This window comes from Punica granatum, chromosome 4 (assembly GCF_007655135.1).
Source record: "Punica granatum isolate Tunisia-2019 chromosome 4, ASM765513v2, whole genome shotgun sequence".
Taxonomy (NCBI): domain Eukaryota; kingdom Viridiplantae; phylum Streptophyta; class Magnoliopsida; order Myrtales; family Lythraceae; genus Punica; species Punica granatum.
The window spans coordinates 18,493,586-18,516,764 of NC_045130.1; the positions used below are offsets into that span (position 1 = coordinate 18,493,586).

The 23,179-nt window shown below is 37.5% G+C and overlaps 1 protein-coding gene and 3 long non-coding RNA genes across 5 annotated transcripts; 2 read left to right on the top strand and 2 right to left on the bottom strand.

Annotated features, from left to right (window-relative positions):
* The first annotated feature begins 2,853 nt into the window (after window positions 1-2,853).
* On the top strand, window positions 2,854-5,136 carry LOC116205784. The gene is made up of 2 exons (XR_004156578.1): window positions 2,854-3,004; window positions 4,700-5,136. It is a non-coding gene; the product is annotated as an uncharacterized LOC116205784 (long non-coding RNA).
* An 8,650-nt stretch (window positions 5,137-13,786) lies between these two features.
* On the bottom strand, window positions 13,787-16,739 carry LOC116202721 (agamous-like MADS-box protein AGL80). 2 transcript variants are annotated; one of them, XM_031534330.1, is made up of 3 exons: window positions 15,418-16,738; window positions 15,108-15,314; window positions 13,787-14,634 (listed from the first exon to the last, which is right to left on the bottom strand). In XM_031534330.1, exons 2-3 carry the CDS (start codon window positions 15,236-15,238, stop codon window positions 13,965-13,967), a joined length of 801 nt encoding a protein of 266 aa, XP_031390190.1. In that variant the 5' UTR covers window positions 15,239-15,314; window positions 15,418-16,738; the 3' UTR covers window positions 13,787-13,964. The 2 variants fall into 2 exon arrangements, with proteins under 2 accessions (XP_031390190.1, XP_031390189.1); XM_031534329.1 differs by having other exon boundaries at window positions 15,108-16,739.
* Window positions 16,740-17,085: 346 nt separating this feature from the next.
* On the top strand, window positions 17,086-22,782 carry LOC116202613. Its single transcript, XR_004156100.1, has 2 exons — window positions 17,086-21,140; window positions 21,865-22,782. It is a non-coding gene; the product is annotated as an uncharacterized LOC116202613 (long non-coding RNA).
* On the bottom strand, window positions 18,764-23,179 carry LOC116202612. The gene is made up of 2 exons (XR_004156099.1): window positions 22,899-23,179; window positions 18,764-22,572 (listed from the first exon to the last, which is right to left on the bottom strand). It is a non-coding gene; the product is annotated as an uncharacterized LOC116202612 (long non-coding RNA).

Here is a 23,179-nt window from a genome sequence, read left to right on the forward strand (position 1 = left end):
GGCAAAGTCGCCACTTTCATGGAGCTATCAAGTAATATACATTAAATAGCTTTTAATTTTCGAGGCTCAATCCACCAAATAAAATTAATTTAATTGATTAAGTACTTATTTCATGGAACACTATAAAAATTCTGCACTTAAAATTATGAGTAAAATATCACTGTCGCCTTCCATTTATTCATTAGCAATCGTTTTTATCCCCGACATATTTTTACCACCAATTATTCCCAAATGTTGGCATTCCGTTTACCATTTATATCCTTCCGTTAAGTTCCGTGACGGAAAATTCATGAATGGCATTACCTTTTCCGTCACTTTTCCGTTACGGAATGGTATAAATGGTAGACGGAATGTCAACGTTTAGGGCTAATTGGTGGCAAAAATATGTCAGAGGCAAAAACGATTACTAATGAATAAATAGAGGGCGACAGTGGTAGTCTACTCTAAAATTAATTGAAAAAAATGTATCTAACTTCGGAAGTAGTTGAGTCGGATTATATTAGCGTAAACAAGAACAATGAAGAGAAGCAGTAATATGGTTGGTCTTTTAATTAGGTGAGGAAATTTCTTCTCCAAGATGGATGTGTAATTGTGCACGTGAACTTCCTTGGAGGCGAAAACATTCCATAAGGAAGTCGGCACATATATCAATGGCTTAATATCATACGTAAGTCCGACGTGTTGAAGGGATCCTATCTGAACCTAGTCTTTGGTAAGATGTCAGATCTCTTTTAGGATGACCGATGTCTGATGGTTCGGCAGCTCGAATCCATGTAAGTATATGCGCACGTAACTCATGGTGAGGCCATCCAATATTAGTTTGACACAGACTTACCAATTATATATAATATATGGTAAACGTCAGACTGAGGTGGTGCTTGATAATCAAATATTGAAAGTCAAAATTTTCAGCATTTAATTTGGTTCTACTTGCTGGATAAACACATATTTCGCATATTCAACCAAGTTTCATAATTTCTGATGAAGTTTCTGTACTAAGTACTGCACTGTAACATAAGCTCTATTAAATTGCTCAAAGCTCGACATCCGCTAAAATTGAAATCTGGGCTCAAGCTTGAACATGAATACTTCAAATTCCGGTAATGTCTTGATAAAGAGTAGTTCAAATTCGGGTAGAATTGAGCGTAGGGTCACCCCAGCAGAATCATGAAATCGTAATAAGAATATAAACTTGTAGGAGATTGGGTGCGTTTAATAGAATCAATAGCACAGGTCAGGATAGAAATCTATAACAGAAACTAGGGGTGTTCCAAAATTTTGGAACCGGATCTTACCCTGTTGAATCTTGGAATCGAAACCTATCTGGAACCTGTATTATACCACAGATTTCGGGTACCTTATTGGAACTTGTAAGTTTTTTTTTCCTCACTAAATAATCAAAAATGTCTCATCCATAATCAGTAATCATGCAAAACAGAATGTCGACATAGATTTAGATTAATCCATAATACATTTACAATAAAAAATAATATGTCTCATCAATTCATCCACAAAACTAAACATCCGTAATATGATCTCACACAACAATGGGGTGGGTTATTGACAGAGAACAGGCGAAATCGGGAATGTCTCAGACATAGAGAAGAGAATGATGGGGTGGGTCACTCGTTTTGGTTTCAAAGAGACAAATTTGACACTTCAATTGATATATACGGGTTTCGTTACCTTGGGAAAATCGTTATTTCAGGTCGTCCCAGAGAATTCTTGCATTCTCGATGCAAGCAATGCTAGGTTGAAGATCTTTCTCCAACGTGTTTGCAATCCACGTAACGACTGTGGAATTTGCCATCACCCATAAGGCCCTGTTCGGGTCTCCTTCTATTGGTTCAGGGAGGGTTCCATCAATGAATCCTATTTTGTTTTTCGCGCGAAGAGCTATCCGCATCAATCGGGACCATGTGAGATAATTGTCACCGTTTAACTTACAATTAATCAACTGAATCTCGGTGCCATCAGAGGATGTGACGGTGTAGGGAGAAAGTAGTGCAGCCATCTGTGTTGATTCCTTCCGTTGGCTGCAGGGGGTGCAAGGGTCTGATCACCAGACATGATATTGAGAATATAATTGAAACGTGATGAGCTTGCCCTTAGGCCAGGAGCTCTGATACCATAATAACTTTGCGAAGAAGAGATCAATGGACAATACTCTGTCAATTTGCATTACTGAATAGAACGTGTACATATAGGCCAAGCACCAAAAAGAAATCCCACAAAATCTGCTATCAACTAGGAAACTATAAGTAACTAGCCTAAAATATGGTTATATACATAATGACACAAGATACTCAGAATATTCTAGATAATTCAAGAATCGTAATACAACTCAATATTTTTTTTTTAAATTAGTGAATCTGGGTCTGGGTATCGATTCTGGTTCCGGATATTCTACATGCAATACTCGGAATAGGAATCGATTTTCACCGATTCCTTATTTTAATACCCGAACTCTACCCTATTTTCAATACGAGTTGCCCGAATTCTATCTTAACAGGTAGGTTTCAATCGGTTCAAGGTATACCCGGTATCCGTGCACATGCCTAATAGAAACACTACAACAGAGTTCTTATGTCCAGACTGTTTTTTTCACACCTTTCCCGGCGGTTCTGGCCGGAGCACACGTTTTTCCCTGTGGTTTTGCTTGCAGTTACAGCTATGTGAGATCCGGCATTTTGAAACATGCATACCTAAATTTTTGTGGCTGAAAAAAAAAAAAGAGAGGGGTAGAAAGGGCCCCACGTGGCCTTCCTCCCTTCCCCCAGCAAACCCACCACCATTGACTTCCCTCTTTTTCTTTCTTCTTCTGTTCTGTGCGGGGAAAAACAAGATGAAACAGAGCACTAGAGAGAGGGAGGGAGAGAAAGAACATGCGAGAGAAAGAGAAGGAGATAAAAGAGTGAATGAGCTTTGAGCCTAGTTCGAAAGAAGGTATATTCAGAGCAGGGACTACATGAAGATTTAGGCCTATTGGGTGACTATTGCTAGGGTATGTGTTGAAGATGTTTTAATTTAATTTTGTGTTGAGTTTATGTACTTTGTTGCATCCTTCCTTTGATGAGTTGGGAATAAGGAATATTCAATAGCTCAAGTTAAGGAAACTTAAAGAAGATAATAGAGGTTGGAGTTGGTGGAAAAGAAAGTGTAAGGTGAGAGATTGAAGAATTGAACAGAGATGAACGAGAACAGGACATCAAAAGGGAAGGGAGAATATGCAGCAGGAGGAAGTGAGAGAGTGCAATAAAAGCTCGGGGTGAGGCTTAAGGGAGAGTACGTTGTTGGTTCGGGTCTAGATGAATAACAATAGTGGATGATTTTTTTTTTCGATAATCAGTTCTTTAATTTGTTTCTTCTCCTCGGCCAATTTTCGTGGGAAATTAGCTGAGTCTAGACTTGATTAAATTCAGCTTCTATTTGTTTTGATTCCTTTATAGTTACCCATGCTTAAGACAAGAGTTGAGCTTGAATTCAATTTAATTATTGGTGTGTTAGGTGTTACATATTGCTGGTCCTCTTCGTTAGGATTTAGGCAATTATTTAATTTGAAAATTCGGGAGAATTAAATGGCTAGCCATTAGTGTGAATTGATGATTATTATGCGAACATCATGCATCTTATACATTTCCATCTACATTATATATAAAACATGATATGTGAGAATGCAAGGAGGGGAAGTTGTGCGGTGTAAATTATCTTTGTGAATTTTATCATGAGAAATCTATGGATATATTAAGTTGGAAATATATAAGCATGTACTTATTTATACTTGATAATGGGTTTTCAATGGAGATTAAGTGAGTGGTGAAAAAGATTATTAACATTTTAGTTATGAATTTGCTCATTTTACTGTTTAAAATGTTATGGGAGTAATTGGTTTTGTTTGGGAATATTTTCAGATTTTTGAATTAATTGTGAGGACATTAAAGGGTGAATTGAGTAATAGGAAAGGTTGGGTACTAACTTGCATCATTCCATGAAACATTATTCTGTAGATTTATCTAAAATAAAATTATAAAGAGATCATGGGGGTTAATGGATGCTACTTTCATTATTTTAAGTGCTAGGTAAGCATACTAGAGACTAATATTGGATTGCTTTTTCAAGAAAATTATTCTAAGTCATATTGAAATGGAGAACTAGTTTGCAATCTCATCTATAATTTTTAGGGGGAATAAACGTACTGTCAAAGAGTATGATTAGTTATTTGATAGTGTGATATATGCTTATAAATTGGTTTCTTGTTAAATTTAATATATGTCAGGGATGAAGTATACCAAAGCCATGTATCTCGAAGACTTGAACTTGGTGATTTATTTTTGAAAGTTATCAGTGAGTACTTCATTCCATTGTGAAATGATATATATAGATATATATGTTAACTCTATTCTCTTGTAAAATGATGTATTATAATTATATAAATTATTTAAGAAAAATATTGTGATAGTTAAAGATTAAAAAATCAGTCTTGCTAGGTTGTGTGAATTAATTTGAGAGATATTGTCCTTTTATGTTTCATTTTGATTTGAGATATGCAATGTAATTGTGTATGCTGATTGTGTATGAGATATGTTATGATAACATGATGCCATTATAATATGATTGGAATTGTGGTTGTGTATGATGATATATGAGGTGAGATGGCATGATTGTAATTGATTATCCTTGTATTGTTGTTTAACTATAGTCATGGAGCCGCTGCACTTGGCGGAATATAAATAGGGGCATGATCGGCCGCTGGACCTGGCGAAATATAAATATGGGTCTGATCGGCCGCTGGACTCGGCGGAATATAAATAAGGGCATGATCGGCCGCTGGACCCGGCAAAATAAAAAAAGGGGCCATATCGACCGTTGGACTCGGCGGAATATAAATAAGGGCATGATCGGCCGCTGGACCCAGCAGAATATAAATTGAGGTCAACTCTTACCGCTAGAGGTTAATAAGCGGCCCTCGCTTATGAGATATGCTTATGAGGACATGCGAATCAATTATTTGAGATATGCGGGGTCACGGTACCGTCACAACTCTGTTGCTAGGAAACGCAACCCTATGACTATATTGATTAGTTGTGTTGTATATTGTTTGTCTGGTTTGATTGCTGTAAATGAGATGATTGTTGAGACTATCTGAAATTGTTCTGTGAAAGCCGTGTTGTTTACTAAAGTTTGATTTAGTCAGTGTATGATTGTTAGGTGGTGCTGAGTTAATGATTAATTCTAATGTTATTATATGGTTATAAAGATAATTGATTGTTTACGAATAAATTTTAGTAATTATTTGTATGTATGGTATAATATGATGTATTGGTGAATTAAATGACGGACTTGGGTATGCTAGTATTATCTATATGAATGTTTGGTTATTAAAAAATATATTATCTTTGTTCATTTAAATATATATATATATATATATATATAGAGTTAATAATAGTTCATTTCACTCTGGAATTTTGTGCTCATTAAGATGCAGCTCACACCATACATATATTTTTCCAGATAAGCTTCTAGCTGCACAGGAGAACTTTTTGAACATTAGGGATCAGCTCGGAAAATGTATTTGAATATGTTATGACCTAAAATTTTTATTTAGTTGGTTTAGTGATATGGCTCTCTTAGAATGTGTGTATATATATATATGTGCGTGTGTGTGTGTGAAAACTTGTTGGCTTGGTTATATATATATTTTAGGAGTTTATGGAAAGTAAGTTTTACATGAATAGCTTATGTGATAATGAATATCGATAAAATTTAGGGGAAATTCTAATGAAATTTCGGGTCGTGACAAGCTAAATAACTTAAATGACGGAAATTTCAATTATAAACTAATAACATAAAATTGTAGAGTAATTACAAGGTATAATCCGAAATAAACCATGTGCCAAAAAAAAAACCATTGTTATCCCTCTATGGTTCAGTATACATAGTATCATGTCTCAACAAATAAAAAACAAAAGCTACTCCAGAAATAATTCTCCAACTGCTAAGCTGTTTTTTTTTCTTTTTAACTCATAAGAAATATCATTAAAGAAGAGTAATTAAGGAAGAAAGCAGAGATCATTAGATCCCAATAGACAAAGCATCACCAAGAAAAGTTAAAACCATGAGGACAATGGGAAAGAACAAACCGAATGCTAATGAGCAGAGGTAAAACATCACGAACAGGCAACAAAATCTCCAGCTATACCAACTCCCGATTTGACCAAACAGTCCGCAAAGGCATTGGACTCTCTAAGAGAATGCTAGTACCTGTTGAATAAATTTTAAAATAAAATGAGCCTACATTCGAATTTGAGTCAATCTGCAACTTAAAAGTTTAACTTAATGAATTTCTGGGCTTTTGTCTCTTATAAACTTCCCAATTTTTTCTCTTCTAACTGGTGTGGGGTTTCTTTTGTCCCTACACCTCCAATTTTCTCCAACAACCCGCCCTCACTTGGTATCGTGTCGTCTACCTGCTCGAGGTGCACGCTCCGCTTACACTCTCGAGCCTATGGGTCATACGGACCTGCTCATACGCGCACGTTATGCACACTACACTGCACGGAGGCGGCCCTACACGCCCAGGATTGTAATGTGCACTACACCAAACGAAGGCAGCTCTACATGGCCAGCATTGTAGCCACGGGCTTTGATACCAATTGGATAAATTTTAAAATAAAATGAGTCTACACTCGGATTTGAGTCCGTCTGCAATCCAAAAACTTAAATTAACGGGTTTGGGATTTTGTCTCTTATAAACTTCCCCATTTTTCCTCTTTTAACCGGTGTGGGATTTCTTTTGTTCCTACACCTCCAATTTTCTCCAACAGTAATGAAGTTGTGCAAAATAGAGGAAAGAGAGCTGGATGTCAATGACAACACTTCGATGTTTCAACAGCGGACGAGATGATTCGTTGATCCAAGAGATGACATTTGCGGAGTTGGATTCAATGATGAGTGAGGAGCCGAAAAGCGAAGGATCAGAAGCAAATAGTTGAAGAGCTTTCCTTATGGCAAGCAACTGAGCTAGATTTGAGTCCATAATGCCCAAAGGGGAGGCGAACATAGGCAGACTACATAGCCCGAATGATCTCTTAATACTCCGCTGATTAAGGACCTGCAAATAGTAAAGAAGCAACAAACATAATCATTTCAGAAGATAGAAATGACTTCTGTACCTCAAGAAATCAAGATCAACACCTGTTAGTTTGGATGACCAATAAAATCAAAATATGAAACTAAACTAGTGCAAAAAATTAATATAATATTCTGTAAATAAAGTATAATCCTCATAAGAGTCATTATTAACAAAGACAATTGTTTTCCTGTACTTCTGAATGCCACGCATAAACGGTGTTAACAATAACAATGAAACGCATGAACACAAGAAATCCACATCCGCATCAAGTCGTTGTCATCCAGTAAATCAAAAACCAACTACTGACCTCGCCCACATTAAGCACTTCCAAAGCATCCTCATTCCAGAGTCATGATATTCACTGACGATGCAGCTCAAACTACACAGCAAACGCAAATGGCAAAGATCTCAACAAGGGAAACTCACATTGTTTAGTTTTAAAAAAACCAAAAATAATTAGTCACTCATCTGGAACGTTGAATGTATATGGGGATACCCAACAAAGTAACTAATTGATCCCATTATCGTGAAGAAAAAGTGAGCTGATGAATAGTTATACTTCCAAGCAATTACCATTCAGAGTCCCTCAAAATTGTGAACTTAGAATCTACTAAGCTTACAAAGATGAGCAACAAGTGTTTTTACTTACTCATTAAGTGGTTTTTGGCTTAATGATTAAGTAGTTGAGACTTCATCTCTCATATTCCCTTCTTTCTTCCATTCATTTTCCCATGTAACTAATTTTGTAACTAATTTTTTTAAGTGTTTATTTGACTAAGTTGAAACAAATGCATGCTTATATTTCTTTGAAAAGATTAAGAATCAATTGGATAATGATCCTTCATATAGAGTTTTAGTTTTGGTTCCCTCATGACCACTCTTTTGCAGTAAACCTCGAGTGCTCTCAGCACGAAAGTTCTCAATGAAAAATATCCTGCTGGAGCCTGGACTTTAGGATGCGGTTTTGGTTTGGCGGTTCTATAAACAGTCAGCTAAACATATTAAAGAGATACGGTTTATTGTGAACCACCGGCCTTTAGGGCTGCAGCTGCAGAAACCGCTGGTTTACAATACTTTGGGCTGCGGTTTCTGAAAACCGCGATGAAGGTTCTATCCCAAAAGGCTCTTTCTGCTGTAGTGAAAGTTTGGTAGAGTGTTTTACCAGTAAAAGGAAGTTTGGTAGAGCGGAGGAAGTGTCACTCTGCAACGTTCGCAAGCTCCTTTTTTTCTTTCCCGGTGAAATTATACAAAGTGTCCTCAGTCTATTGGCATTACTAAACCCAGCTGACCTTCGATGTCCCTTAACCTTTTTATTCAATTGATTTTAGCTGCTCCAATTTCTGCACAATACTTAAAAGTTTGGTCTGAATCTTCAGAAAACTGAAGCCCATCGTATTTTCTTACACACATTATCTGGTTTCCTATATAGCAATCGGTGATCAATCAGTTCTCAGAGTGATAGGAATTGGCTGGATCTGTAACTAGCAGACTTGCTCCTTTGCCCTATTGTCGGGGGCTCCAACCGAATCTCCAAGGTAACGCCATTTCTATGAATGATTTCTCGAATATCGAGCAATGAACTGCGGACTTGCTCATGTTCTTCAAGCCAAGTCCTTCACAAGTGTGCTTGCAAGGGTTCCTCGGAAGCCCCAGTTTCCAACATGTGACAAAAGATAGAGTTTGCCATCTCTCCACTTGCCAATTCAGCCTGATACAAAATTATAAATGATTGAGGACGAACTGAATGGATCAGACCATTTAAGGAGATTTCTTATATACATGCATATGTATACATGGTAAGCTACTAGCATACTGTCTGAAAAATAGAATTCTAGTATGAGAATGGACGTTGAGAGTCTTCTAGCATACCAAGGATGTGGCCAAATCGTTGATTGATGAGTCGGAAACTCAGAGAAGGCCAGCGCAAGAGATGAGGAACTTCTCCAAAGAATTGTGCGCCTCGTTTGTGATGTTTCGGTTGCATAGGAAGCAGACATGGGTGAGGAGGACTGCTGATTTGAACCCGTTGTTCATGTATTCAGCAAATTGTGGGGTCGATCTTGCTTCTTGGAGAAATACTTTGCAGATATCAGCCCAGTGTAACATTAATTATCAGATCAAGGTTTAGAACTTACCGCTATAGCATCAATTCTTAATGCCTCTAAACAAGATTTGCTCTAGAGGTTGTAAGGAGAGGAGCAAACTCTCTTATAATCTCGGGGAATTTTGTCATCTCGGCTCCGGTGGTGCCATTTGATAATAATACATCTGTATTAATTGGTAGTTGAGAAAACTAGCGTCCCCAACAAAATCATATAAGTACGTAGTTGCGTTTGCAATTGACGTACAGGGGAGTGCATGTTTTTCTCGTGCGACTCCCATGTTTGGGACACCAACCTAATATTGAGAGTGTAATTTGTTCAAAGAAACTATTAGCCTTGTTCTTACGGAACTACCGCATTTTTCAGGCATGGAATTGCGTTTTCTCCATGCTTCTCGAGAGTTTCATAAGGCATCTCATTCATTGTGTTGTACAGAGCCATGGAGCATCAATATATATAAATAATAACTCGAGCTGGCATATTATGCTGCCACCTCACAAAAATAAAACTAGCTTCTCTCATGCTTCCACGTCATTGGAATTCTAAGCCCTCTTATGCCTCCATATCAGCATCTTATATTTTAAAACTTTTTAAGAATTTTTAATGATATAATTTCAATATATAGTTTCCTATAAGATAGAGTTTCTACTATTATTATATTCGAGACATTTTTTACAAGATATCTTAAATATATCAATCGTCTATTTTAAGAAAGTTCTATTTGATAAATAATTCTACAATATACGTAAATCATTTTGAATATATATAATTGAGAGATGTTTATGCAAGCATGTATTTTCTTTTTAATTATGTCAATTTTATTTATCAATATATGAATATATGTAGTTGAGAGATGTTTATATGAGGATATATCTTCTAATTTTCGTAATAGTTGCAAAATTAATTTGCATCAATAAAACAAAATCAGTTTAAATAGTATCATATACACGAGGTAACAAAACGGGAATTTAAACAAAAATTCATCTACTTAAATACCTAGCTAATTGATATTGAACTCTCTCTATATAAAATTTTTTCTTCAATGAAAATATATACTAAGTTAAATGAGGTAAAAAAATGAAATTAAATGAGGATATCAAATACACAAAGTTGAAAAAAAAGGACATTTTTTGGGCAAAAAAATAGAGACATTTAAATGAGTCATATTCTCTAGGCCCATGGATTTATAACATTTTTCTCCTCGAAAATAGTTAACAGATTTATTTGTCAGTTCCCATGTAATCCACTAGTACTCATCTGGTAGCTTCATATAATCCGGAAGGGTTCTAACAGCATTGATATCCCACCTAGAGAGAATGACAATTAAAACCACGCGCTATGCTAGAGTTACCTCAAGTAGTGTTAGATTTACAATCATCGAAAAAATTATTACCTCTCAACAGCATCAAAAACCTGCACGGCTTCATCGGTTGTGCCAAGAAGATCGCAGACATCATCGATAGTCATTTGTTATGGATTCCCGGCAGCTGCTGAACTGAGGTTTACAAGCCACTCCCAGGGACAAAAAGAAACATTCCAGACTCGGGGCTGTTCTTCCACCTATATGTATTTATATTATTTTATTGGAAAAGTAGATTTAGAATGATATTTTATTAGAAAAACGCATAGAAAACGGCATGGCTTGCTAACAATACGCTCTGGCCAAGTCAGTCCATCGTACATATATTTTGTCCAAACTTTGAAGATTAGGGTAATGTTTAGTTTTGGTGTTTTTCTTTTTTACCCTTTATTTTTGTTAATTATAATTTAAAAAAGGAAAAGAAAATAATCCACTTGAATAAGTCTTCTGCTCCTCCTCTCAAGAGATTTGAACAAATCTTCTTCTCCCCTCTTATAAACGAAACGAAACACCAACGACTTGATCAGATCTCGTGACAACCAGCCACCAAGAACCCATCACCGCAGCCAAGCTCTTCAACTCACAGTCACAGTCACAGTCACAGCCAATCTATCAATATGGGTCCAGGGGTTGCTGGAGGGGGCTCTCCTCCCACCACGAAATGGCGCCAGAGATGCCGCCCCAAGAAGAAGCTCCGCGTCAATGAGAGGGTTGAGGTGCAGTTTTCAGTGCCCTTTTAATTGGGTCCCCTTATATGATCTTCATCATTGCCGGTGTAGAGAAGTACATATATATGATCTTTGTCGTCACCGGTGTAATGCTAACTGTCTGCGCGGTTGATTCCTTCAATTCCCACTAGAGCCAGCAAACTAGCTCTATTTTCTTGCGTTTGTTGCAGCTGATCAACACCATTTTATATATATTGTGTCCTTAAGTCATTCATTTTCAATCCTTAAGCTGCTATATATCGTGCTGTAATTGGCTTGTTAATGCCATATAGGTACTCACAACAGTCTGTCTTTGAGAGGGCAGCAGCTCGTAGATAGATTGGTTCTTAATTTTGGTATTACTGACTGTTGTTTAATGGAAATTCACGGAACAAATTCTCGCATGCAGGTAAGAAGCCATGAAGATGGTCTTTGTGGCTCATGGCACCAGGGAATCGTCATAGCCTGTGGACATCGGACGCGTTGTATCAAGTATGATCACATTCTCGTCGACGACGGCTCGGAGAGTATGATAGAGCACGTGGAGGTCCCACCTGTTGTGGATGGCGTCAATTATGATGAAGTTCAGCAGTGCCACTACTATCGCGGATCTATTAGGCAACTGCCTCCTTACGTTGTAATCGTTCCTTGGAACCTACCTTATGGGGTGTGTGTGGATGTGTATCACAAGGAGGCCTGGTGGGAAGGAGTGATCTTCGACCACAACGACGGTGCTGAAGAGAGGACTGTCTTTTTTCCTGATATTGGTGACGAGATGTTGGCCAAACTATGCAATATAAGAATTACTATGACTTGGAATGAGGCTACTGAACATTGGCACCGACGTGGACATTGGTTGTTCCTTGAGGTGATTGAGGAATACGAGCACGAGTGGCCACTACCTGTATCTGTGGAACAAATCTGGTATGATCTGAGAGATAGGGATGATTTTATAAAGATCAAGGAGTGGACTTCCATCGATAGAGCACTGTGGCAAGATCTGATTCTGCAGACTATCTCGAACAACCTTATGGTGGCTTTACAGGATGCTTTGCCCCATTTAGTGATGTCAAGAAACCTAGGAGAAAGCTATGGACTTCCAGACATACCCGATATGGATCGTGATCCAGAAGCGGAGATAGTAAATGAGGGTTGTGTTGGCTCCCGTTCAAATTTGACAAGTCTGTTACGAGATATTCCAGAATGAGCGAAGCTATCGGGTTGCCTAATAACAATCGAAGCAAGGGTGGTTTTGATCAGCTTGTCCAAAGACTCCAAACATTACCTATTTCAGACCCATTGATTGAAGAGGAAGATGTTGACAGTATCGAATCTAGCATGGCTTGTGATAGATCAAGCAAAACTTTCTGGACGGATCCAAGGTTGCCGATTTCACAGCCATTGATTGCGAATCAGAGTTCTCAATGCCCTTCCGTAGTCTTTTCTGCAGGAGGCCCTTCTAGACTTCCTGTGGAGATGGATGCACAGGCCAAAGAGCCAATTCACGGAAAATATGATTGGCGACCTGTGGGGCCTGACATGGTTCCTGGGGCAGGGCCCTGTCCCAATGCTATTACATTGTACACTGGGGGTAAAGGCACAAAGTACAACCATTCTCTTGTAGAAGATGTTCGAAAGCACCTTCTGTATCTTGGCTGGAAGGTCGAGTTTAGGGTAGACAAAGGAGACATTCTCAAATTTTGCTATATTTCACCCGGGGGGAAGTGTTACCACTCTGTTGTGAAAGTCTGCCTCGACATATTGGGAACGAACAAGGACACTCGCTAGTCTCCCTCATTCAGTATGAAGACTGCTGTGAAAGAAAACCGCAGCTACTTTTGCTCATACAAAACTATGAAACAAAACCATAGCACCTTGTTTTGTTAGACACTGGCAGCTTAGATTGAGAACGATCATAATTGATTTCACACCATATTTTCTTTCATGAATGTGCAGATTTGGCTTCATTTACAACGCCAGTTCGCTAGCGTGCCTCTTCCATCAGAAAGACAATCAACGGAATATCGTGTATCTGCTTGAGACTGCTTTAAACATTTACATTTTTTATATCTTTCAGGCATTGTGTTTTGCTATTCAAATCTCAAACCATATATTTTTTCTGTGAAGAAACCATATATATGTTTAGCTGTTGATATTCTGCCGTGAAAATTTTCTTCAATAAGCCGATTACCGAAAAGGGCAATGACGACTAGTGTGGTCTTCCCATTTCTTAACAATAAGAGGTTACCGCAGTGATCAAGATTAAAACAAATTCCTCATTTTCTTATCATCTATATAAATTATCTCGGGCATGGACGGAAAATTCGCCCATATTTTACCCAAAGTTTTATTAGATTATTGTTATCATCTCCAAGGAAATAATGTGATGATGATTATGTAGTTCCAAAGATCAATTAAAAAAAAACTAATTGAACTGAAAAATGAAACACGACTGCTCAGTATAACAAACTATTGAAAACTAAAATGACCAAATCCAAAAACGTAATGAGTTGATAAAGATATAATTTCATACAAACATTAATTAAATGACACAATATTTTAACTATGAAAGAAAGGAACTTTAAGAACACTCTTTTTTATTAATTTCTAAATAATACATTCCCCTTTAGTGTCTCACACCAATGCAACTCCTTCTCTTGATTTCAAGGGAAAAAGAAATTTGACCATGAAGCAACATTTTGACCTGGACATGGATATGGAGGAAGAGGAGGAGGGGGAGGAGGCATCACCAAGTCATTGTTATTGGTGTGATTATTGCTATTGAACCTGCTAAAGCCCATCAAACCCTCAGTACTTGGCTTCAGTAAATCCATGTACCATGGCTGGCTTTGCACGCCATCCATACCAACCTCGAGGGAATTGTTGATGCTCTTCACGGCCTCGTCGCTCTGGTCCAAAGCCTTGTTGTCATTATTCTTTTCATTTGACTTCTGGTCGGTATTACCCATAAAGCTCTGGTGAGACGACTGGGAAGATTGATTGTTACTGTTGCTTTTGTTGTTGGTGTTAGTAGTGGTGGTGTTGGTGTTCGAAGGTGGTGCAGGTGGGCTCTTCTCCAGTGATTTCACTTTGGCGTCGATCTCCTTGATAGTCTCGTCCACTACCCAGCCGAGATCGTTCAGGTCCAGGAGGCTCAGTCCCTGGAGATTCAAACCTGGCCCGGTCAGGGCCTGGTACATTGCTTGGGTCACCTCCTTCTCCCGGTTGTCTCTTTGCTGCTTCTTCAGCTGCTCCTCCGCTTTCCCGATCCTTTGTCTGAGGAAAGCCTGTTGGTTCACCATCCGCTTGCTCTGGTCCATCTCCGACATATTCCTATCACAAATATTATTCTCAAACAATTAAAGCGTGATGGGCTATATAGTGTACACTAGCACATACATTCAGAAAGACTTTTCCTTCACGGAAAAATTCTTATAGACACGCGCTCGGATCACATTAAATCTTTTTTTATTAGAATATATATATGGGTGGGGTCCCATTATCATCTTAAAAAATTGATGGCACATGATAAATACATGTATTACAGAGCTTATATACATGTATTACAAAGCTTATATACATGTATTATAGAGCTTCCCTTAGTTTACTAGTCCGAAAAAATAAAAAATAAAAAAAGTGAAGAAAATGTATTGATGGATCGAAAATGCTTTTCCAAATCCTCTACTTCATGGATTGTCTCAGCAGGAGCAATTTTCACATGTTTTCAGAAACATTCTGATAAGCCCCACGAACACTTGGAAGATAAAGTCAATGAAGATAATACGAAAGATTACTTCTCAACAAACCTGAACCTCGCAATGGCACGACGTGCTCCCATGGCAGAAGGCCACACCTCTGGCTCGGTATCGTAAGGGCTGTAAATAATAGCACATGCCTCGATCCCACACAGCGTGCTGAGTTCGCTCACTTTCTTCATCAGCCCCTTCTTCCTCTTTTTGAAAGTGGCCTTCCTTGCGGAGTCATTCGCGATATAAGCAAGATTCACCTTCTTCCTGGTCATGGTTACGGGAAACAAATGAGGGAGATAGATGGAGGACTTGTTGAGCTCAAGAATCCCCCTAAGGCATGAATTATATAGTGCCAAGGATTTATTACTCTTAATGGAGAGGATTTTGCTTCCCATTTGTGATTGTATGGTAGGGCAGGTTGGCAGATAGGGAAATCCATGATTAGGCAGCATTCTCTTAAATGGACATTTAAACTTTGATTCATATGCTTTTACAATGTACCTTACATGCTGACCTGTCAAGAATTTGTTAAGATTTGGACATTATGTTGGGTTCTTTACCAATGCGGCAAGGGATAAGGTTCAATTTGTTAGATTGATACGCACGGAACATTGCATGACCGGAACACGGAATTGTCGGAGTCAACTATCGGATTTAGAAATGTAAAAAATGAAGTCTTAAATACCAAAATATTGACATCAATGGTTGTTGATGGCACAAGTAAATAAGAAAGCCGAACTTACCAGAAATCACACATTTAAGCAAGGATGTCAAATAGGGCATAGGAAATTTGGCAGGTTTAATATGGCACATTTTAGTAAGTAATTAAGAAAATTTGGTGTTGTAATTAATTTAATGGTAATAAAATAATTAGCAAATCAGACAACTTGATTTCTCATAAAAGTGAAGTGATTAATTGTAGAGGATAAAAAGTCCAACCTGTGCACAATTCAACTCTGACGCAAAACAAAGAGGCAAAAGAACTAATTTATGTCTATATTAAAAATTATAACAAAAACGGTAACTAGAGATAATATTTTTTTTGCTAGAAATCATAGATAAGTTTTTAGCAGAATTAAATGACATGTATATGAATGATAACGCATAATCCCTCATAAATGTTGGATATTAGGATGCTATCTGAAAAGCAGAAAAGTTATCAAAATACAGCTGCCTCTGATTGTCGAGGAATTTGCTCTGCGATTGCATCAATGTCGGATGCACAAGGATCCTATTTGAATAAATGAAATAAATATAGGAATCAACAAAAGAAACTGTTAAACCAAATGCGCAGATTAAACTGGTTCTTTGTGTATAAAAGCGGGGCAATCAAAATTAGAAGATTACTGAGAGCCACAAATACAAACTACAAGCACAACATAAATGGTTAAGTGTATTTGGGATTTGATGTAAAACATGTGACTCGGTGTAAGAAGATGACTTAGTATATTAAGAAATTGGTCGAGCCTCATTATTCTTAGGTGAATCAAATTGGGAAATGCTATACAAAGAGCCCAAGAGTGTCTGCTTGGCTTTCAAACATGGCAAACAAATGCTTATGAAAGTGGACTTCCAAGTGCTCGTTTAATGAAAGCAATCTGGATGTTACCACGATATAATTTCATATAAGAATTAGAACGCTACAAATCTCACAATTTGATTTGCAATGTATTTGAAATCGTTCAATTTTATTAATTTTCTTATTATCATTTATTCATAGCATAGGCTCCTCCGATATATTTATTTTCAATTTCCTCATATAAAATTGATAACAAATAAAGATACAAAAAAAACAAGAAAAAGAATTTCACCCAATAATCATATAGAAATTGATAATTGAGTGAAAAAGAGTAATATAGAAAAATAAAACTTAGATACAACATTTTTTTGGGTAAATTTAGATAAAACAATGACTAACAAGGATTTACGTTAATTTGGTCCTCACACGGAAAAAAATTAAAATATTATATCAAGTTATATAAATTGTCAAAATTCAAATTTGTTCAAGTGCTTTAATTGAAGTTAATTTCTTCAATGCATATTATTATTTTCAGAAAAAGGCATTTTCTAATTTAGTTAACTCACAATTTAAGTTAAAAGAATGATAGATAGAAGAAGAATTTTACTCAGAGTTAGTTTATTCTTGTAGAAGAAGCACAAAAGGTTTTATGATTCTCTTAAAAATGATTAATTAATTATTTCTATAAGAAGCTCTATGGAAGTTCTAATCCTGCAGTGAATTCAACAATTGCTCAGCTTTCTAAAATTCTGAAGTTTAAGTTGTCTGAATCTCAAAAGCAGATGCTTGATGCAGGTATTACTTGTGAGGAGATAAAGGGGGTGGTTTTTTCTCTACTAAAGAATAAAGCTCCAGGCCCAGATGGGTTTACAGCAGAATTCTTTCAGGATACTTGGACTATCACAGGGAGTTCTCTTATTGACGCTATTCAGAAATTCTTCTCTATTGGTCGGCTATTGAGACTGATTAATTCAACCATCATAACCCATGTTCCCAAGAGGTTGAATGCTGATCATATAAAGTTTTTTCGACCCATATCTTGTTGCAATACTTTGTATAAATGCATTGCCAAGATTATGGCTAATAAGATCAAAATGGTGCTTCCTTCTCTAATAAGCAAGAATCAAAATGCATTTATGAAAGGAAGGAGGATATCAGATAACATTCTCCTTGCACATGAGCTTTTTACAGAATATCATATTAAGGGGATTAGTTCAATATGTGCCATCAAGATAGATCTGATGAAGGCCTTCGATTCGTCGAATTGGTGTTTTATTGAAAACGCTGTTGGGTTTCCTGTAAAAAAGGTGAAGTGGATTGTTAGTTGTGTGACTTCCTCATGGTTTTCTATTGCAGTTAACGGTTCTCTTGCTGGGTATTTCAAAGGTGCCAGGGTGGGAAACAAGGTGGTCCAATGTCACCTCACTCGTTTGCTTTGGCTATGGAGATTCTCTCGCAATTATTAGATGAAGTAGCAACGGAGGGTAAAATAGCATATCATTCCAGATGTAAAGGTATCCCGTTAACACTTCTCTGTATTGCCGATGACTTAATGATTTTTCACTTATGGGCAAATGAGCACTGTTCAAGTTGTGATGGAGGTTCCAAATAAATTCTACAGGTTATCTGGTCTGAGACTTAATGCAGAATAAGCATAAATATTTGTTGTTGGTTGCTCTGAGGAGCATATTCATAATATCCTAGAGTTTACTGGTTTTCAACTTGGCCAACTTCCAGTTCGATACTTGGGTCTTCCTCTCATATCTGGCAGCCTTTCAGCTAAGGACTGTTCAGACCTTACTGAGAGGATTACTGCTATAATTAATTGCTGAACAACTCGATATCTGTCATACACAGGGGGGTTGCAGCTAATAGATTCTGTTTTTTCAGCTTGGCAAGTTTTCGGTGTTCTGTCTTTATCTTACCCAAGAGAGTGATGAAAATGGTGCGGCAACAATGTAGTGTTTTCCTTTGGAAAGGTGTTAAAGGTACTACGAAGGGAGCGAAGGTGAAATGGGAGGATGTTTGCATTCCTAAAAGTGAAGGTGGACTCTGTAATACGGAGCTCGAACAGTGGAATAAGGTTTGTGTGATGAGGAATCTTTGGCAAGTCTTAACTAATGCGGTTTCTTTATGGGTTGCATGGATTAAGTGCTATATGCTTAAAAGGTAGGAACATATGGACTGTTAAGCCTCAAAGCAATAGCTCATGGTGCTGGCGCAAACTACTAAAAACTGAGAGTCATTGCTCAACCAAAGGAGAGTTACAAAGTAGAAGATGGAAGTGGCATTTCCTTTTGGTATGACAGATGGTGTGCAGGGGGGACCTTTGATTGAACTGCGCACAAATGGGCTTCATTCTTCCCAACTATCACTGCAAACCAAATACTGAGTTATGCGTTGAAAGAAGGTGCTTGGATATGGCCACGAAGTAGAGATGTGCAAGCAGTAAATATCCACAGTGGTACTGAAACTTTTGTTCGTTTTTGCAGCACGCACACACTAGTAATCTCTAGGATTATCTAGCATCTATATCATCCTCTAGATCTCTTAACAAGAAAATAACACACACTATATATAGACTTTCTATGGAGGTGAAATGATAAGGTATTAGTTGTCTCATGCATGTTGACAACTAGCATAACCAATAATTTGGGTTTGTCTTCATTCATCTAAGATGACAACTAACAATCTTGAGTATTCAAATTGGATTTGTCATCTTCTCCATTAGGATGCCAACTTGGTCCACTTGGATAACAACTTGCACTTTAGAGTTCAAATTGATCTTCTCTTCTTAATGGAGGTGCAAGGCGTCTATTTTAAGTTGTCTTAACCATGAAGTAATTATATCCTAATTGCAAATTCCTTTTTAACACCCCCTTTTAATTTGCAAAACCTGCAATCTTTCGAAATTGCTCAAGCTTTTCCGCTATGACTTCCTTTGTGAATATATCTGCAAGTTGGTCTTTGGTGCTAATAAACTCGAGTTGGATTTTGCCTTGTTGTACTTGATTTCTTATAAAGTAATGTCGCAACGCGATATGCTTGGTCCTACCATGAAATATTGGATTTTTGGTCATAGCTACTATGGACATGTTATCACAATAGACAATTGTTGGATTTTCTTGCATCTGCAGTAAATCTCATAGAACTTTTCGTAACCAAATTGCTTCACATGTTTCATATGTTGTTGTGATACACTCTGCCTCTGCAGAAGTAAGTGACACGGTCTTTTTCTTTTTCGAAGACCATGAAATTACTTTTGATCCAATGCAGAGAATATATCCTGATTTTTTTTTTCCGATCATCAATTGAACGTGCCCAATCACTGTCTGTATAGCTTACGAGCTTGTTCTTCTTTTCCTTCATATAGTGAATACCAAATCTCTTCGTTCCTTGTAAGTGGCAGAGAATCCACTTTGCTACTGAATAGTGTTACCTTGCTTTGTTCTTGCATAAATCTTGAAATCAGGCTGATAGGATACGTAATATCTGGCCTTGTATTTGTTAGATAAAGCAATGAACCCAATAAATTTCGATAATTTGAGGCATCAGATTTTGGAGTGCCATCATTCAGATACAATTTGTCATTCGCTGCAAGTGGAGTTGCAATTGGTTTGCAGTTGTTCATCTGAAATCTTTTCAACAAATCTTCTACTTATTTCTCTTGGGAGATAAGTATCTCACTTTTGGATTGTTGAACTTGAATTCCAAGAAAAGACTTCATGAGGCCTAAATCTGTCATCTCGTACTCGTTCATCATTGCTTTCTTGAATTATTGCACCATCACAGGATTGGTTCCTGTGTATATCAGATCATCAACGTAAAGACAAACAATAAGAAAATTTTTGTTAGCTACTTTCTCTATGTAAAGTGATGGTTCACTTTGACTTCGAGTAAAACCATTCTTCTGAAAATATGCATCGGTTTTGCTATTCCATGCTTGCGGTGCTTGCTTTTAGCCCATAGAAAGCTTTCCGAAGGCTGTAAACTTTATCTTCTTTGTCCTTGATAACATATCCTTCAAGTTGTTCCACATAGACTTCATCTTCGAGTTCACCATTAAGGAATGCTAATTTGACATCAAGTTGATAAATCTGCAATTATAGTTGAGCAGATAGGGGAAGGACAAGTCTGATTGTCTCCATGAGAGCAACTGGCGCAAAAGTTTCATTGAAGTCAATCCTCGTTGTTGAGAATACCCTTTGGCTACTAATTGGGCCTTTTGCCTCTGAATTGAGCCATCTTCCTTGTATTCGGTCTTATAAACTCATTTTAGACCAATAACATCATTTTAATCGAGAAGATCCACGGCTCCCATGTGTGATTCTTCTCTATAATTACAATTACTTCATCCATATCTTTTGTCCAAACTTCTTCTTTGACTGCGCCCTTGAAACTTTGGGCCTCACAAGCATAAAATGTTAAATCGCATGTTCCATATAGTTCACTTACTTGGCGAAATTTTCTTGTAGGAGATTCAGAGTTTGTTGATTGCAAGTTTGAACTCGACGATGACGAACTTGAGATCAAACTTCTTTTGCTTGTGCTTGTGCTCATGGTCGTGCTTGGTTAGAAATCATCTCTTTTTTCATTCATTTCGTGCCTTGGAGAACATATGGCTTTTCCTTTTTCAACAACTTTTCGTGAAATCCCATGAAACTTCTTCATCGAAGATTAAGAACACAAGCTAATATAAGCTTTTTCGTCATTGGGTTGAAGAGACGATATCCTTTTGATTTGTCACGATAATTGAGAAAGACATATTTTTCGCCTTTCTCATCAGACTTCTCCCTTTGTTGTGATGGGATAAATGAATATGTAATACACCCAAAGACTTTGAGAAAATCTAGCTTTGGTTTCCTTCCATGTCATTTTCATCTCCAAGCTTGACTTTGGAGTTGAGATTTTCATTTAGCTTTGTGAGCATGCTTTCGGTTCTAGTCATGTGATTGTTGCGACCACTATCGATGTATCAAATATTTTATGGATCTTGTTGAGTATTCATGCAGTTGTAAACATGTTTTCTTTCTGAGTGGGTTAGATTTCTACATCTTTTACTCTTGAAGCGACAATCTTTGGCTTCATGTCCTGCTTTTCTGCATATTCTGCATGTTGGATTATTATAGTTGTCGGAGTTTCTTTCGAGGAAATTGTCCTTTCTTCCTCGTCCTCTATATTGACTTCTACCATGTCCTCGGCCACGTGATGAGTATTTCTGGGAAAAGTTTGCTTGCTTTATTTGCATCATCATCTAGAGATTTTTGTTTGCTAATATTTATCTTTGATTGGAAGGCTTGCTCCAAGTTTTGCGTTGAGAATTCGCTAATTCTCCTCGTCTGCTTCAAGAGAACTCATCAACTCATCCATGGAGAATGTTGACAAATCCTTTGATACTTCGATTGCAGCAACTATGTGCTTGAATCTAGCTAGCAAGCTCCTTCAAACTTTTTGTACTATTTTCTTATCCTCAATGGTATCTCCTTAGCGTCTAATTTGAATGACGATAACAAAAACTCTCGAAGAGAATTCCTGCACATCTTCACTTTGCTTCATGGCTAAGTTATCTAACTCTCCCCATAAATTCTACAGTTTGATGGAGAACACCACATCATAGCCTCCAAATTGTTTTTTCATAATTTCCCATGCTGTTGTTGATGTAGTTACACCCATGAGTTTAGGAAGAATAGATTTGCTTACCCCCTGGTGGATGAAAGACAATGCTTTTGCATCTTTCATTCGATTTTCTGTGTGTTTGCTTTTGTTGCTATGTAGACAGAGCTGCTATTTCCTCCAAATGCACTCACAGTTTCATAGGAATTCTCCACAATAATCTAAAAGGTCTTGGGAGCTGAATAATGTCTTCATGAGGATGCTCCATATCGCGTACTTCTCTCCAACGAAGATTAGGATACCTTGCTGAGAGTAGTTGAAAGCCATGTGGTTGCTTGTCGAGGCCATGGTGATGGAAGCTGTTGGAGCTTTTGAAGGGGGAACCTAGCGCTGGTACCAAGATGTTGGAGATTGAGTGCTTTGATGCTAGTAGGTGGTGGGTTTATTGAATTGATGGAGGCAATTGGGAAATATTTGGAGGAAAGAATTAAGTATAATTGTATTCTTTCATAAGAACATCCACATGTATGCATTTACTGCTAGAAAACCGAGCACGTGCGCAGCGGAAAAGTTAATTACGGTAAAAATCAAATTTTTATCACGTGCACGTTTAGTCAAAACTTCAAGATCACATCTTGACATAAGAATCGCCTTCTAAACGAATAGATAACATCACATATCGAATCTACAAGAAAAGTTTAGATTTTTATACTAACCTTGTCGATTCGAGTAGATTAAATTAACCGTCTAAGGGTTCGGTCCCTAGCTCGTCCACACGAGCGCGTCTCAACCGAGATTGAGTTCCTTTCTACCCGTATACTCTGATCTAGGTCACCGGTCTCGAACGAAATCGTCACAAAATGAAAGGATCTCTTCAAGGCCATCAAGAACAACCACTGAAACATCGAACCAGAGCCAAGAAGAACTCTGATCAGCCTTGGGAAGCTCACGGCTGTACTGTTCAGCCGACTCTCCTCTTCCTTTCTCTCTAATATCA